At 34.3% G+C, this 18,827-nt stretch overlaps 1 protein-coding gene across 1 annotated transcript in view; it reads left to right on the top strand.

The window, feature by feature from the left end:
• Positions 1-1,670: 1,670 nt before the first annotated feature.
• Positions 1,671-18,827, top strand: part of Octalpha2R (alpha2-adrenergic-like octopamine receptor) — a 104,204-nt gene continuing 87,047 nt past the window's right edge. The window contains exon 1 of the mRNA XM_011631251.2: positions 1,671-3,036. Within this exon, the coding sequence (XP_011629553.2) occupies positions 1,810-3,036 (1,227 nt within the window). The 5' untranslated portion in view covers positions 1,671-1,809. The remainder of the gene's footprint in view (positions 3,037-18,827) is intronic.

Below are 18,827 nucleotides of genomic sequence, written 5' to 3' on the forward strand. Positions count from 1 at the left end.
TTTCTTTTCTTCTTCTCAGCCCCCCTCTCTCTCTCTCTCTCTCTCTCTCTCTCTCTCGCTTGCTCTCGCTCTTTCTCTCTATCTCTATATCTCTCCATCCCGTTCCTCTTGTTTTTATCCGATATTCCTATCATGTACCAATTAACTTCGCGTACTTCTACATGTCCTGTATTTGTTAATAAGTGCTTAGATTAAGAATATATGCGCTTTTAACTACGTACGATTGATAAAACTAATCGATTGATCACTAATTCTATATTTACAGAAGCTATCGATAAGACATGCACATGCTCGCGAGTAGCATTTTCGGACTCGCGTTAATATATATTACATATTACGTATAGCATAAATATATGTATATAATTTTACAATTTATAATCTCTATCGTTCTGATTTTTCTCGCTGATTTTGTAGTATTCAAAAAGCAGGTCGGAGCAGTACGGGTATCCAGCGCTTAGCCTTTTAGCCCCGGCGCGATAATTAATTAGCTCGCGGGCATCGTTAGAGTGAAACAACGTCGAGCCGCGCGTAGGACTCGAGGAAAGAAAGCGAGAGAAGAAGCGCAAATTGAAGTGAAACGAGAAAATCGCGTTTTCGTCACGGAGAGAAAACGTACGGGCGCGTAAATCAATTATCAAGTTTTGGACAAAATCATGTCTCACGACCGTATCAAAATGGTTGTCGTCTTGTGAAATTACTTTGGCGATCTGTGCTAGTCCTAAAGAGAAATTTCCTTACGATCATCGGCACTTTTTCCAAGAAAACTTTTCTCGCTTTATTTGCCTCCAGGCTATGTAGGCTGCTCAAGCTTAATATAAAAAAAAAAGATAAAAAAAGGGGACCAATTTTTTACTCTTATTCTCATAGACTCTTTCTCTCTCTCTCTCTCTCTCTCTCACCCTTTCCCCATCTTATCTATTCTTCATTCTCTCTATTTACCTTAATACTCTTAATCGAGTAACCCATCGGATTATCTATAAATCTCTGTACACTCTGTCCGTGCTAAATCTGTTGTGGACCAGTGAATGCGGGAAATACGAGAAATACGGAGTCGCGATTCATGCAAGCAATAAATTAGAAACCAACTAAGTACGACCACGGCACCGAAGACGTAACGGAAATAACGTTACGGTTGCAACAGCGGGAAATCGAGGGTGTCAGTTACGCCGAAATTAGCTAAATTTAAGCTAAACTAGATTCTAAAAGATTTGGTCCAATAGAGAAGAGAGAGCGGTTAACGATTGCCAAAGGCGAACTTTAATCGCATTTTGTTAGCTGCACGAGGCGAAAATAATGCGTGAGTGAGTGTCACGCGTGAATTCTAAAATTGCGCGTGCAAAGTTACAACACCACGAGAGTTTCAACTAATATACTCTTAAGATACTCTCAAGTCAAAAGGTACTTTTTTCGATTAAGTGCAATATTATCGTGATTCATATCTTAAGATACGTATCGACTAGGAGGTACGGCGGGAACAAGCTCGACCAACGAAGTTGGTTTCGCAAGCGCAAGGTTTATCGTTCGATTCGGAAAGACAATCTTCAAGGAGAGACAACGGCTTCCACGAGAACGATTCCACGAGAGGACGAGGAAGAACGTGTGTGGAGGCATTTACGTATTCGACAACGATGGCATTATCCTGAAACGGGCATGACGCCCTTGGCCTCGAGATGCGACGAGACCACTACCCTTCTGTTGTTACTGCTACTCGAGCTGGCACCCGGGGCACGTTGTTACTCGCGCGCGGCCGTAACTTCCGCTTCGTCTTTACCAAGATAGCATTTACAGTCCCCGGCGAGGGTGCGAGTAATGCCGCTTCTCGGCAGCATTATGACCATCGCCGTCGATAGTTCGACAACGGCGTCCACGAGCGTCTTCGAGGGGAACATGACGTGGTCTCGACCACTCAGTGGTGGCTCTACGTTTCCGAGTAACGAGGCCCTCCCGACACGTACAATTCCGAACGGTAAGCAACGGCGGCGTCCGGCCGCGAAAGCTACCACCGATCGTGTTAGTCGCCTCCTCAGCGGTAGAGATGCTGAGAAAGGACCGCTGCTGAGCGAGAACAACGCTGCTAAAAACAACGAAAAACACATCGAGAGCGGCGAGCGTAACACCACCACAACCGAGAAAGAGGGTGGCGGCGAGGCAGTAAGAAAGGAAGCTTCCCACCATTGCGGCCAGACTTCAGAAACTCGAGTTTGCGGTAGGAACACCGTAGGCGCGACAAAGAGTAGGGAAATTGCATTTACTGGCGAAGAAAACGTGGCAGGGATAGGTGGTGGTACTGAACGGGGTGGCGGCAGTGAACAAAGTGTCGACAGCAGCGTAGGCAGTACTACCGATAGTGTGAGTGTGAGTACGGGTGTATCGAATAGCTCGGAGGAGGGAATCGCGATCGAATACGAGAAGGATCTGTTGCTCTTTGGTTTTAGCGACACGATGGAGGATACGATTAATTTGTTCAACGAGTCAACCTACGGGAACATTAGTCACCCCTGGAACATCAGTTTGTACAACGAGACTTTTATTGTTCTGGCTGAGGGTATGTACCCGTCGGGATATACTCTCCCGCATATTATACTTGCGTCTATCCTCGCGACACTCTTGATGATCGTGATCGTCGTGGGAAATATGCTGGTGATAATCGCTATTGCCACGGAGAAGGCGCTCAAGAACATACAAAATTGGTTCATAGCCAGCCTCGCGGTGGCTGACTTCTTCCTCGGTCTTGTCATCATGCCATTTTCGCTCGCTAACGAGATTATGGGTTACTGGATCTTCGGATATTGGTGGTGTGACATTCACTCCGCCATGGACGTGTTGTTGTGTACGGCCAGCATCATGAATCTTTGCCTAATCAGCCTAGACAGATTTTGGAGCATTACACAGGCGGTCGACTACCTGAAGAAAAGAACACCAGCTAGAGCGGCGCTCATGATTGCCCTCGTCTGGCTATTGTCAGCGCTCGTTTGTATACCACCGTTACTCGGATGGAAAAGACCCACTCCAGAAGAGGAATATCCCAAATGCAAGGTAAGTCACATTATTATGAATGAGAATTGTTTTCTTTTTTTTCCAGTTACTCGTTATCGATTATTATCTCAATCTAGAGACTACTTCATTTGAAACATTAATTATTGAAGTTGATATGAAACATGAAGTTAATATCGAATATGATGAGATATATAATAATTACATAAGAATTTAGAATTATATATAAATGATATAAACTACTGCAGGGAATTGAATTTTATATATATATATATATATATATATTTGATTCAGCTCTTCTAATAAATTGGAAAATTAAAGTACCGTGGTGAAGATAGACGAACCGTCATTTACAACCATTTATTTATTTTCTTTCATTATTAAGTGACTGCGAATGAAAGATTATTATTGCGAAGAAATCACAATGATTTTGAATTTAATTGCTTTAAATAATTATTAAAAATGTTTAATTTTTAATTTAACTTAATTTAACTTAATTTTGCAAATATTTGATTTTATTAATTATAATATATTAGTATTATTAATTATATAATATATATTAGTATTATTAATTAAATATTATTATAATATAATGACTCGGCATAAATTCTGTTTTTCATAATAATTGATAATCGTGCTATGTGCTATGAAAGAATAGTGTTAAAATTGATTTGACAGATTCAATGTTCATAATATCTCGATATAGATTGTTGATTCGCATTTATGTGATTCGCATTTTAATAAATTTATTTATTTATAAAAGAATATACAATGTAATAAGTTAACCGTTATACAAAAGATAAAATTAAGCGCAAATATAAACTCTCGAGAGAGGCAGGAAAAGATGCGATACAAAATTCGCGATGGATTTTATATCTTTAAAATTCCTTTTATCCGCGTATATTACTGTGCGGGTGAGTAGTCAAAAAGGCAGAATCCCGTTATAGTCTATGTATAACCAATTTCCAATCCGAATATTTTCACGATCGTATCCTGTCGTGAACACACGAGGAAAAAGAAAGTAAGACGAGAAGTCCGAGCAGGCTGCCTTTCATGCAACAACGAAATCCATCCTTATCCCCAGCCCCTTGAATCTCGCTTCACGCTGATCTCCACAAAACGGTACTGTGGATTGGATTTCTATGCGCGACAGTCCACTCTACTAGACTGACATACTGAAATTCGCCTCGGTTTTTATTATCTTCTATTATTTGTGCAAATCTGTTATTGGACATTTTTTAAATCAAAATTCTTTAGAACTTTAATATAATCAAAAATATGATACGTTACATCAATTATTACATAATTATCAATTATGATTCCGTAAATGATCGCTGTAAATATTACAGAAAATATTTACAGAAAACATATACTAAAACACGAAAACATATATATTATATATATATTAAAACATATATATAAAACATATATATTAAACTATCATCGAGATTATTTTATAATTGTAAAACATGTGAATATATGCTTCTCTTATACATTTAAAAAATTTTTCTCATTATTAAAAAAATTAAATAATTAACCGTCTGCTATTTATATTACCACTTCTTACTAACGGAAAATATATAAGGGAAGATAAAAAGTGTTTTCGGCGTTATTATAATTGCACATACTGGCGCATGATTGAATGCACCCTTAAATTTCCTATGGAACTAATTAGCGAGTGTAATTGAACCATACATTTTAGCATATAGTGACAAAACTTGTTACGCTAATGTTACGATGGATTGTAAAATATGAGAGAGAGAGAGAGAGAGAGAGATTGCACATGTGTATGGTTATGTTTCATATAAGCACTTACGCGCTTACTGTTTTTATGTCTACACAAAATACACTTCCGGATTCAAGTTTAAATGGTAAATGGTAAACTGGTTGTGTACTTTCCTCATTAAATTGTGTTAGCTTCCATAATGACGAACTATTACATTCAACTAGATAGTTTATCTGCTTAAGATATGTTATGTATATTCTATAAAAACAATTCTTGTTATATATTAAATGAATTATAAATATAATATATAATGACGATAATTAAAACTGATAAGATAATATGAATAGAAAAAAAAGTAGAAAGGAAAGGTATAAACTTGATTATGAATAGAACATATTGCATTTCTATCAGATATTTGAATAAAGTGACGATAGCGATTATTAAAAATTGTAAAAATTATATCTATCAGAAAGACGCAATGGCAAGCGATGAGCGAAGATTTTATGTCGACTGGGAACAAAGTGTATTATTTAAAGATTGGAATATTTGAAAATTCTGTTGCAAAAAGAATTGAAGTTTTTGATCACAGATTGATTTTGATCAGTAATGAGTCTTCTGATATTATACACATACACACACCCAGTTCGCGAATACACATCTTAAACTATATAATTAGAAAAGTTGAATAATAAATCTGATAAAATTAATTCTATCTTCATTTAAAAAAAAAATTATAAAATTGTCTTTTAAATAATTGTGTTAAAAGGCTATCTCTTAATTATGTAATTATGTATTGATCAAAGCACTATATAAACATAAGATTTAGCATAGTGTTTTTATTTTTATTTTTTTTTTATTATTTTGTAAGCAACAAAGGACTTTTTAATGCTTTTTTTTTTTTAAAGATACTTTGATGAAAAGGCGACACGCTAACATCAGTTAAAGCGTGTTCTATCATCTCTTTTTGCTCCACTACTTCCTACTGTACACGCTATTATGGATCTGACAATCTTGTTCCCCGATTTCTTGTTCTCTCCTATATCCTTCTTTCTCACCCATTCAACCAAAGATGCGACGTGAGGCCCTCCCAACCGACGATATTGCCATTGGATTTTTCTGACCGGTGACAAATGGAAGAGCGACAAGCACCACGCGACCGGAAAGACGAAGACACGGACAATCATCGCGGTTTAATCTTTTAATGCGATTAGATTCTTTGGCTATTAGCTTTGGCGCTTCTTTGGCTATTAACAAGGACGAATGGAGAGCACGATTTGTCTTCTTCACTGTTAGCCGCTTATCTTTATTTCAGGCAGCTTGATTGCTAAGAAAATAATACATTTCATCTTGCATCGAAACGAGATTTCATTAGAAATGAGTATCTCAGAAAAAAATCGAATGTTCTTTCAATCCCAAATTTCATGGCAAAGTTAGAATTGATTTTTCTTTGACAAAAATAATTGATGAGGACAAAATAAACTTACAAAATATTTCATTAAATTTTTGTAATATTCTATATACGTGATTATGAAATAATTAAAATAGAAATTATCCAATATAGTGAAGAAAACAGCACCACTGCAATAGTGCTGTTAACACATTTAATGTGTTACATCGATGATGTGCAATAAAATTAAAGAACTCTCCGGTCGAATTTTTTCGTAACTTTCTATAATCGTAATTTAAATAGAACTCATTTGGCGTATGTGACTTTGTGTATACGTATGTCATGTATTTTACGACTTACTTATGCGAGTAATAGAAATTATTATATATCCAAATAGAGATAACATCAAAAAGGAATTAAACTGTAGCAAAATCTAGTCATTAATTTTAAGTTCTGTTTCTGACATATACTACATCTGGAACGCGAGCACTTATAAAACGTTTTGCAAAGTTTACAGTATCCTCCGTATCCGAAGTATCTGCATTTGTTAGGGAAAGTACGCAAGAAAATAGAGAAGGAGAGAGTTGGACGGAACATATTCAGGAAGGAAGTAGTGTTCTCACTCTTGTCTTTTAATGCGATTAGTTTAGTAGCTTCGCAACAACGTGCAAGGAAGTATAAACTACCGTTTACAATGGAATTGCAATTATCTTTAATAAGTGACAATGTGTTTATATGGCTTGTTTATATGGATTATATCGCAAAAGCAAAAAAATTTTATTTACTCTGTGTCTTCATATTATTAATATTTTAATATATTCTTATTATTTTTAAGAAAAAATTTTTCTCTTCTTTCTCTCTTTTTTTTTTTTTTTTTTTTATGTAAAAAGTGACACAAAAATATAATATAACTTTGTTGAGTTAAGAATAATCTAAATTAATTACGAAACTTTGTAGTAGAATATATACTTCCATATTTTTCAATTGTTGTCCGAAAAGATAATATTTCTATATATAAATTATAATATACAGAGCGTTTGATTCCCAATGGTACCGCTTGTGTGCAAGAAGAGCGGATCAAATTCAGCAGGAAAATCCTCTACCATTTTGCGATTTTCGCAATTAGTAACGAGTTATTAATTATTCGATATCGTAGAATGAGCGCGTAGGGCTCGACTAGGCCATCCAATGCAAGCATGCGGCGAGGTGCAGAAAGTTGGTAGAAGCGCGACGAGATATTTAAATGCGAAATCTACAAATGACAGAACATCTGCTTATAGGGCACATCTTTCGACGAGCATTTCAAACGCGTGTTGGACGATTGCACTTCGCCGTGCGATTGCACTTGGTCGATGCGGATACACGCTCACTTTACGATCTTGAATAATTAATAACTCGTTATTAATTGCGAAATCGTAAAATGGTAGAGGAGCTTTCCTGCTTAGTTTGACCCTCTATTCTAGTTTCTATCTGCAGCCGCACAAGCGGCGTAGTATTACAAATTAGACACCTTGCATATAAATTATACAAGAATGACTTCGAAAAAAAAAAATTATCAATATGACTTTGATTTGACTTAAATCGTAATGCTAATTCATCAAAATTTTCTACATAATATTTTATCGTGACTTATATAAATCGTAAATCTATTTATAGAGAAATTTTCCTTGTTAACTCATCGTAAGTAAATTTATTTGTATCTATTTTATTTGTACCTAAAAAGCAAAACGCGAAATCAATCATCAGGATGGATTTTAGGTAATCTTTTATGACCAAGCGGTATAGACTATTTTGCAAACTCAAAATTTAATTACATCATTGTTATTTTGTAACATATTTATCTCTATAAATATAGAGATTAATTAATTAAAAATCTTTATTTGTATTTATATCATTTGGCAAATGTTTTACATTTGTTATTATATTAGAATCAAAGATTTTTTAAAAGATTTTTTAATTTTTTAATAATATAAAGTAATATAAATAATGATATTACAGCAACATTAATGTAATAAATTTCTATATAATTCTATATATTATTTAGACATTTGAGATATTTTTTTTCCTGAATCATGTATGTAAATGAATTTGATTTATGCGCATAAAAATACATGACAGGAATGAACGCAGTTTTTATACGTCGCCAAATTTAAATCATTAGAGAGATAAATCCATCTCGGTTGATCGTTTATTAAGAGAAGGGAGGCCGTATAAAAAATTGAATGGTTCAAAGAAATAGAAAATGCTACGAACATTTAAAAAATACTTTTATTTATAATATATGTAGGTTTTTCTGATACTCTAGAAATATTTTAAAGGTTAACAATAAATTATATTTAAATTACTTTTTTTCTATCACATTATTTAAATTATGAATTAAGTTATAAATTCTTATTTATTGTACCATTAATTGTTTAATAATTATTTTTTTTCTTTTTTGATGATTTCTAATATTACATATATTCGCATTACATTTATTCTAATATTACAATATTCGCATATAAAATATGAAACATTATTTTCATGCATATAACATCTAAATATATTTGCGTAGGGAAATAGCGAGAATATAATAATGGCATTCATGAATGGGTACTAATGGGACTAATTTTGCGTGTTAAAGCAACCATCAATTGTTTAACATGTTTAACTAGCCTTGGCTAGTTTAATACGTAAGAGTTTGCACTAGTTGTATCTCGATGCATGTGTGACGACATTCTGCGTAACAACATTAGAGGAGAATTAGTTCTAGAGGAGAATTAGTCCTTAGGAAAAGTTAACTACACAAAGCATTTCATACCATTAATAAATTATTAAAAGTTCACAAAAGTTTACATGTTTTAGCATAAGTAATTCTTTAATAATAGAACTTTTTTTACTTTTATATAAGAAATAATAGTAGTTTTTATATGATGAATTAATATATGTTAATGTGTATGTGTATATATATATATATATATATATATATATATATATATATATATATATTTGATAAGTTATAAGTATAAAGTCGCTATAATTGTATAAGTTGATATAATTGTATATAAACGCATTGTATATTTTCTTAACAATAGCGTTTTCTTTACTTGGTACAAGTTATTATGGTGTTGAATGATACTAAGTATCGTCTAGTCGCTACGTGAAGCGAATAAATCTAACAGGATAACGCCCATGCAAATTTATTCCATCTTGCTGATTGAGAGACACTATAACTCGGTATAAAATTATCTAAAAGATTGTAAACTTTTATAAGAATTTCATCATCATTTGTGTGTGACGACCTAGCTATTTGACATTTCATCGGATTTAAAAGTTCAAAGGATACACGCATGAGTATACTATTTTTAAGATCATTTAAGACAACAATGAGGTTTCCATTGTGTTTTAGATTTTGTTTTAATATAATTTCAATTTTTTTTCAGTTTTAAAAAGATTTTTACATTTTTACAAAGTTCAGCACGTTGGTCATGCATTGGCATGCTTTCACATATTGAATGTCTTTGAATCCTTCTGTGTGTACGTATGTATCAATAATTAATTTAAAAATTGAAATACCGTTTTTTTAATAAAATCAAAAAAGGACTATCGATTGATTGTCAATCAAGCATTTATATAAATTTGTGATTTTATTTCTTTTTAATATAATTATATAAAAATTTGTTTTTCAATTAGTGTGGAATTTCGCGTATCTATCTTTTTGCGATTAAAGTCTCTTTCTGTAAACAAACGATGATAGAAATCGAGAAAATAATGATTGCATTAGAAACGCTTTTGAATAATTCTCGTTTCGGTATGCTGTATTTCATGAGACACTTCTCCAAGTTTCTCAGCTCGTCGATAAGATACAGATTCTCCTCTATTGTATCTGCGTTCCTCGCACCAGTACCACTCATGACGTTGCTTTATAAAACTTTCATAGAATTCGAGGGATGCACGAAACCGAAGGTTTCCACCTCGGGATTGCGTTACTTCCCAAAAGAGCAATTGCGGGAATCACTCCCAGATGCATTCCGCATAAACATATGCAGCTTGCTATCTTGCGCCGTAAAGTATACTCCGGGCATGTCAAGCTATTCCTGTGAAATACATGAACCATTTGCGCCATAGTTAGCGTTTCCTTGTTACGTTCATATTAAAAGCGTCCATATTTAAACATAAAGCAAGAAAAACACGAAACAAGCCAAGTGCATTTTCACTGAAATTTAACTTGGCAAGTTCGTAGATATTATTTGTGTACTTCTCGTATTATTATGTTACCGTTATTTGTAATATAAGATTTATCGATAAAATAATAGCATTGATATTTATCGAGCATCGAGTTTTCGAAAATTCGAACGTAAAGCAAAGAAACATGTATGTTATTTGTTATACAAATATATTTTGACGGGCGGTCCAATGATTCCACAGCCAAATTAGTAAATCGAATTTTTTGATTCAGTGTTTTGTTCGATACTTTTTATTTAGCGTTGCGAAAATAGTATTCTCTCTCAAAACGATAAAATACAAACTGAACAGCAAAATATGTTACATTGTTATTTGGCATTCGGAACGTGCGAAATGCTCGCGAATCAGCGTCGCACAATTATAAAAAAGAATCTTACGTGCGACAGTGATTGGTTCAAATTCCGTTCGATCGTTCGAGATATTAACGAAGCTTTGAACGCGGACAATTTTTAAACATGATTTGTTTATTTCGAAATGCTACGTGTTTGAAAATTCTCTGGCGTCAATAGAAACTCGCTATGTGCAGTAAGTGGAAAGAGTGGAGAAGTAAAATTTCATTGGGTCTTGAAATCGTGACCCGATTCGACCCCTTTGCATCGTCGTTGCAATATCCTTCGGTTATTTTTCGATTTTATTAAAAGGATAATTTTTTTCCCTCCTTTTTTTGGTCCCCCCCTCCCCCCATTATGAATAGTATGTGTATTGACGCTTCGTTACGCATTTAATCGCCGTATCTGGAGTAAGTATATGGATAAAGTGATAACGGCATATGAAATCTTTTTTTAATTAAATCACGAAACTATCTGGTTTAATTGCCTGGCGTCTTTTAAGCGCCGAAATTAACAGTCCTGTGATTTAGTATTTCAGAATTTTTCTCTTTATCTTTATTTATTCCACTTAGCTTAAAACAATAGCAACTCGAATAGTAATGCTTGCGAACATAATAATGCTTTGAAATAAATATTCCTTGTATAATACACTCTTTGGATACGAGCCAGTTTTGTTAGGTGATAAAAGAAGAATCTGTCAGCCTAAAGAAGAAGAAAAGAAATCTTTATGAGTAAATCATACATGAGATACATAAGATAAACTTATTGGTTTTGAAGTTCCCCATATTTCTTACATAACATGTCGTCCTCGAGATATCTTTTCTCATTAAAGTATTGTTTTCAAGATAACTGTTGTATCAATGTATATTATAAAGAAATGTGGAATGTTTTTATTAACTTTATATTTGATGTTGTTTTATCTATAATTAATTCTGCTTTTACTAAATGTTGAAATATAAAACGCGCGATATTATCTCATCGAAAATTATTTGATGGCGAATATTAATATTTACTTAATTTTCTAGTATAGATATTCTTTAATCGGACACGATAATTAATACACTACTATGTAAATTACTTCATTGATGAGCTGCATCGTTAAAAATGAATAGAATTACCGTTATTAGTTTAAAATGTGAAAGCAGCATTAACTTCTCAGCAAACGGAATGCGAATGAGATGTTTAATCACTTGGAATCAACGCTATCCCGATTTAGATTATCCAGCGGTTATCCAGTAAATTATAGATTTCGGTTAAAATCGACCGACATCTCGCTCGTCGCTAGAAGAAGCGATCTCGGAAGCGAATCAAGGCAAGATAATTACGTTGAGCGGCAGCGTGTTAATCGAAATATCTCGGACTTCAACTGGGATGCACGAGAGATATATCGCCAGTGGGATGTGCCAGCGGGAATAATGAAGAGTGGCGGCAAATTTAGCGGTCCTTTGCTTTGCCAATATTTCTCTCCTTCTTACTCCTGAATACAGTTCTCGGAATACAGGATGCTCCTACATTATTTGTGATACAGTTGTTCCTACGAGTTGTCTCTTCGAGCATTATTTTTCCGTCCATTCGCTGCCATATTCAACTGCGGTCTGAAGACCGAATGGTGCGCACAAATCGCTTGCATCGTTAAATAAATTAATTAGATATAAAATGGTATAATTGAAATTATGTGCACTGTGCAAAAATGTATAAATAAGTATAATGTAAAAAAAAAAAAAAAAAAAACTTATAGCAATACGATTCTAATACTATACTTATACATACGATACTTGTATTCTAATAGTAAGAGACGACAGCGATGTAATGTCTCTTACTATCAGAATGCAAATCATAATTTGAACGATATACATCGCATAACGTTTTACGCACACTTTACGCTTAGTCAACCTTTTTGCGTTGTATATTGCATACTTCGGATATCGATTCAAACACCGACAGATGGCATTAAATTTCACGAGGCAATCAGCACGCGGTTTGTTCTGAAAATTAAATCGATACGCCGCCGCGTATTGCCATATTAAGTCCGTACTACGTGACCGTTGGTGAATGCCAGTAGTGAAATCGAGGTCGAGTCAGCCCGTGCGTCAAGGCGAGAATATGCGGACAACCGCCTTTGTCGTGGGCAAGGTACGAACGATCAAAAGGTAAAGAGCGCCAATCGAGTCGAGAATCGATATCGAAAGGCAACCAAAGTTTAAAAAAAAATTGGAAGAAAAATCTTCGTGGCAAGTACAAAAAAGCTGAAATGCTGAAGAATGAAGGTAATTTATTTGACAAATGTTACAATCAAGCGAGTTGATTAATATGCGCGAATATTCTTTTTCCGCTAAGTTTGTTTTGCTTCTAGTACATAGTACATATGTAAATTTTGCTTTACGCACTGTATTTTATATCTTTTTCCTTTTTCTTTTGTTCACACTTGGTCTCTTCTGATACTCATAATGAGTAGTGCGAACTTTTAAATTCTTCGTCCGTTTATAACAAAAAATCATGACAGATTTTTTAAATTATCATGGTTACTATATATTTCATTTCATATTCTTCTACTCGGCATTTTTACGATAATGTGACTTACTAAATATTTCATATTGCTTATTTTATCAATAATAAATAGAAATAATTACGAATATTTAAAAAATTAAATTAATAATTGAATTTAGCTCTCGCAATTTTTGCATAAAGAAACTAGAACGTTTAATCTCTCTTTTTCATTTTTACAATTAATTCAAACAAATAATTCTAAAATATTTATACAAAGTTCTGATTTATCTTACAAAAATTAATTTCCAGTGGTTAAAATGTGGTTTTGTTGGCTAATGTTTATAAATAATTTTTAGTTTACTATAGTGTAGTAGATATAACGTTACATTACCTCAGGCTGAAAAACTCGTACGCTAAAAAGCTTTGTGCATTAAAAGTTTTTTGTCAAACAGCCATATTCCAGTGCTTGCAACATTGAGATCAAATTCCTACTTTATTATTTCAATGATGATATAACTCACTTGACATGTAAATGCAAAATAATAACATTATTGAATATTATTACAAAATGGAAACAAATATTATTTTATACGTCTTTTATTATCTAATCAGTTTTTTGTATATTAATATTGAATAATTTTTTATCAAGATGCTTTGACATTTGTATTTTGGTATATTTGTATTTGGCTCTATTTTCTTTCCTCTATTTGAAGAAATATTATATAGATGAAATATTAAAATTAAAGAAGGAGAATGTAAATATCTAAATATTAATAGGTAGAATAAAAATAGAAATAAAGATTTCTTTATAATTTGTTTTTTTTTTTTCAATGTGCAAGATATAAGAAAAATGTTTTCTACATTTTTGTCATAGTTGAATATCAGATTCTCTATTTTATCTTTTGTTGAAGTTATGAGTACAAAAAGCCTCTTGGTAACAAAAGGACAAATACTTCTATGACTTGTGCCGAAAAAAAAGTAGACAGGTGACTTTGATTAAAGAGTCTGATTATAAAAGTAGTAAATATTTCTAAATTAATTATTCAAGTAAAAATATATAGAAATAGTTGATCTATTTTTTATGATAAACAGCTTTCTTTTAAATCTTGATAATTCAGTATTTATCCTGTCTTAATTCAGTGTCATTATTTCCAGATAAAACGTTATAGAATCATTATGTAATATTATACCTTTTTACTTTTAAATAGAAAATAGAAAATATGTTACACTAGAAAGATTTGTTATTCAACATTAATTCCGATTATCTTTTTTCTCGCTATTAAGAGTAAATCATTGATACTTATGCTCTCGAATAAGTTTTCGAATTTTCAAGAGTACTCTTCAGTCTCGTCGACTGGAGTACAAGCATGTTCAAGTAGCCATTCTGATTACGTCGGTAAACTTAAAAGTTCTAATCTACTTCCTACTTAAATGATGGAATTACTTCATAACTTCCACCAAGTTTACAAACTTTATGTTCTTTAATATGCCCGAACGAAACGAAAATTTGAAGATATACTTGTTTAAGAGTGAAACATTATATGATCTAATGTTTTGCAATTGTTTTTCAGATAATATATTATATGTCGAGTATTATAATTATTAAATCGAACATAAGGCACTTTATACAGATGAATAATACACTATGTATTAAAATAAGAATACATTATGTAATTCAAAATATCAATATTAGTATATTTTGATATTTTAATATTCTTAAATATCATGTTAGTAACGATGACTGATAAAGTTATTTTATAATTTTAATACAAAAAATATTAACTATAAGTTTTGATAAATTTATGTAAATTATTTGTAATAAGGAGAAGAATAACAGAAAAAAAATCAGTATAAGATGGCAAGCGTATACCGCAAAGAAACAGCACAACATGCAAATAATATCGGAGAGCAATTCACAGCGCATGCGATATGCACGTGTGTGTTGATACGAAAACGAAGTGGTTGCGCGCGTTGTTGGTTAATTCAGAGAAAAATATGTAAAGAGTTTGCTGTTAGCATATGCTAATTCAATTTGTCTGGGAATTGTAGGCAAATGGATTTTTTTTTAGAATATTTGGTCTCGCGAGAGAGTCGATGAGAATGAAAATGCCGTTTAAGGCGTTTTATGCGTATTGAATTTTTTAATATTTTACCAAAGGGAAATAGCACGTGGGAGTCGCGCGAGATATATTTTCGAAGACAACGGATCACTGATCGAGATCATTGCGATCGAGGATACCCCTACCGAGATTTAAAGCTTAAGTGACATGCGCACCCACGTGAAATCTAAATGTAAACGCGATGAGACAGAAAACATTAGTTTCCCCTCTGCAAATCCACGGCGTCAACGTTGCAACGACGTGACAGCGGCCTTAAGCTTCTTGGCTGTCATTCACCGCCGGGGATGCATTTCACGGCAGCGCGACTCGCAAGCAATTCCAGAGTAATTCGCGGTGACGCACGGCTCATCGTGTCTCCGGTACGTGGACGGTGGAGATGTACACACACCGCCGCACATCGCCGCGATGTACTTTATTAAAAAATTTCCAAGACAAGAGGCATTCGGCATTCTCATCCCATCGAGGATGCGACCCGGTCGCCGCTGCCTTTCTTCGCGAGTAGCTCCGCATCGTGGTGGTAGCTGCATCTCATCCGAGATGTTTTTTAATAAGATCACGCCTGTCCTAGTTCATCGTCATCGTGCTCTCGTGTATTGCGTCCCGTTCAACTGCAACCAGCCACCGCAGACAAGGCAATGCGCTCTAAATGCCATTCGTTCGTGTCGGTATCCGACGGTGCACACGATATCCGGGATCAGCGACCTTGCGTGCCGCAGGGGATGAAGGTGGTAGCACTCGTAGCTTCCACTTTACGTGAGTGTTCACCACGTATCGTGCATTTGCCGGACGATTGGCGGATATATTGAGCGGCACAGAAGGTGTGAAAGAGTTACGAGAAAGTCGAGTGAGGAGAGAACGATAGATAGATCACTAGTTGCCGCGCAAAACGCGAAAGTATAAGCGCTAATTAGTAATCGGTAATGTGATATCGCGGAGAAAGAGAGAGAGAGAGAGAGAGAGAGAGAGAGAGAGGAGAGAGAGAGAGAGAGAGAGAAAGCGTGCGTTATTAGTCACGAGGAAAGGCCGTTCATGGAACGGATTACATTATGGATTCAGATTTGCACGAGACAGGCGGCTGTATATAGTGGTGAACTAATGGAGGAAAGTACTCGGGAAGAAAGACCGAGAAAAACGAGATTCTGAGCTTTTACGAGAATCGTGCTTCGTCGTATTCTACGAGAATGCGTAATCGTTTTCACGGAGTTTCGACCATGCGCGATCGTTTCGCTACTTTTATCTCACAATCATATTCGTGCACTTAATGCGATATTCGTATAATATTAAGATTTTATCAATTATCAGTGCATTTTAACTTTTAAAAAATTAAAGCCTCTATGTCGTTTTTAATTACTTTATGTTTATTTGATAAATTCACCGGTATTGAGTTTACCGTGCAATATCTATTATTTTAAACTGCTAAATTGTATATATTATTTTGAATATAAAATGAAATATGTTTACGAGAAATGAGAACCAAAGCATATGATATCTTTTTTTGTTATAATGGATCAGTTCGTGATTTCATTGACTTTTTAATTTTATACTTTTTGTTCCCGCTAACTAGTTATTTTAATACTCTGAAACATTATCAGGCCGAAAAAACATTTTGTACACTACTTTGCACTTTTAGTTTGCCGTATTTTCATTGTACGTTTTTCTCAGCGTAATGGATCGTAAGTACGTTTCCACGTTAATTTCTAATATTCATCTTTGTTATATTGTCTGCGAAAACATTCTCTATATACATATATAAAACATTATATATAAAACATTCTCATATTTTTATCACTTCACTATACAGCGGTAACGCGCATTTTGCTGAACGAGTTATAGTTTCCTTCCGAATGCTATTTTTACCATTAAGTAAATATGATCTAAAATAACTGGAAAGGTAAGAAAGAAGAGGAGGAAGAAATGTAGGAAGATAAACGGTAACGGCAGGTCAGAAATTTAGAAGAGGAAAGAAGAATGATATAACTTGGTCTCTCTAGATTTGTACTCTGCTCTCGTGGAATCGTAATGCGTTGGAAACTCTTCGTCGAATGTTAGAAAGCAGCAAGTGCCCTATTCAAGGTGCGGATCACATGCCAGCGAGGAATTCGAAGCGAGAGGCACTCAACCGGAGCTTTAAGAATGCAAAAGACTGATTATCAGACATTACGGCGCCGCGAACGGCTGAACGAAAATAACCAGGTAAAAATCCATCAATTATGCAGATCTAACGTTAGCCCGGCGAATTCGAATATATGAATGTCGGAGGACGAATGTTGGTGAACACGTGAGACAAAGTGACGAAAAGAAGTAGAGTGTGTGTGTGTGTGTGTGTGTGGGGCACTTGCTATTGCTAGTTATTTCCAGCTGCATTCTAATTTATCGAATTTTCATTTGTGGATGGAATTTCCACTTTCTATAATTTACTAACTTCCCCCCCGCCTAATATTAATCATGGATAAAATGGGCTGCAACGTGTATTTATCATAAAGAACCAAATTTATCGTTCAGATCGCCAATTAACCGTGCAATAATTAACAACTATTGATACGCGGCAGGCTAATCGAGCGCTTAATTAAAATTTAAACAAACGCCTGAAATCGCGCCGGACGGATATTCCGCGCGCGACGATCCAGCCGGCTTTAATTACGCATCCAGATCTAATTATTTATTCAATGTGCTTGTTAAAGTTAAATTGCGTCCGCGATATGCCACTTATACATTTCCTCAAGGCAGTAGTTTATATCGAGGAGAAAGCTGAGAGTTAATTTACGCAAAATATTGTTAGATACCACCCTGCCGCAGCACTTCTAACTTTTCTCATTAGCCTCGAGTTTCACTCACAGTTATTTACTTAAACGAATTAGGCATACCTGCGTGCTGGTCTGTAGAATAGGACTCACCTAGTGACGTAGCATTTTTCATAATCATATAATCTGATCGCATTCTGAAGCGGGAAAAACGTTCTCCCATACAAAGACTCAATAGTATCTAAGTAATAGTATCTTTCTAGTAATAACGAATAATGCCGAGACGATATGTCAGTCGGCCCTTTATTTTGCCAGAAAAGAAAATAAATTGAAAACGAGACAAAACTATAAATTTAAATTTGGTTTTAAATTACGTTACGATATTCCTTACCTAGGCCTGCATTTAATACCTTTTGCCGAAATACGATGTAATATTCTACGACGATATCGAAAATACAGTATATAATATTCAATATCGCAGTCCTTAGGGATTTCCCGAATTGATCTTACGGTCAGTTCGCCCTTGATTCGTCGAGACTTGTCACCGAATCAACAAACTACTACACAACCCTCGAAGAATTCGCTCGCGGGCACGATATCTCTCACCGTTTTCTTTAGGAACAAATTTTACTTTATTCCTCGAATCCAAGTTTCGAATCGCCATAAATATTTTGTAAATATTTTGTCGGGACAGAGGGAGGAAGTTTTATTCACTAGCTTTGGACTTTGATTCTTTGGTGTCATTCTTTTTTCAATTCGATATATAGTTACCGCAACTATGACGAACTCGGAAGAACAGCGGAAGAAAGCGAGGCAATA

This window comes from Pogonomyrmex barbatus, unplaced genomic scaffold, assembly GCF_055798465.1.
Source record: "Pogonomyrmex barbatus isolate J1 unplaced genomic scaffold, ASM5579846v1 scaffold6, whole genome shotgun sequence".
Classification (NCBI taxonomy): Eukaryota; Metazoa; Arthropoda; class Insecta; order Hymenoptera; family Formicidae; genus Pogonomyrmex; species Pogonomyrmex barbatus.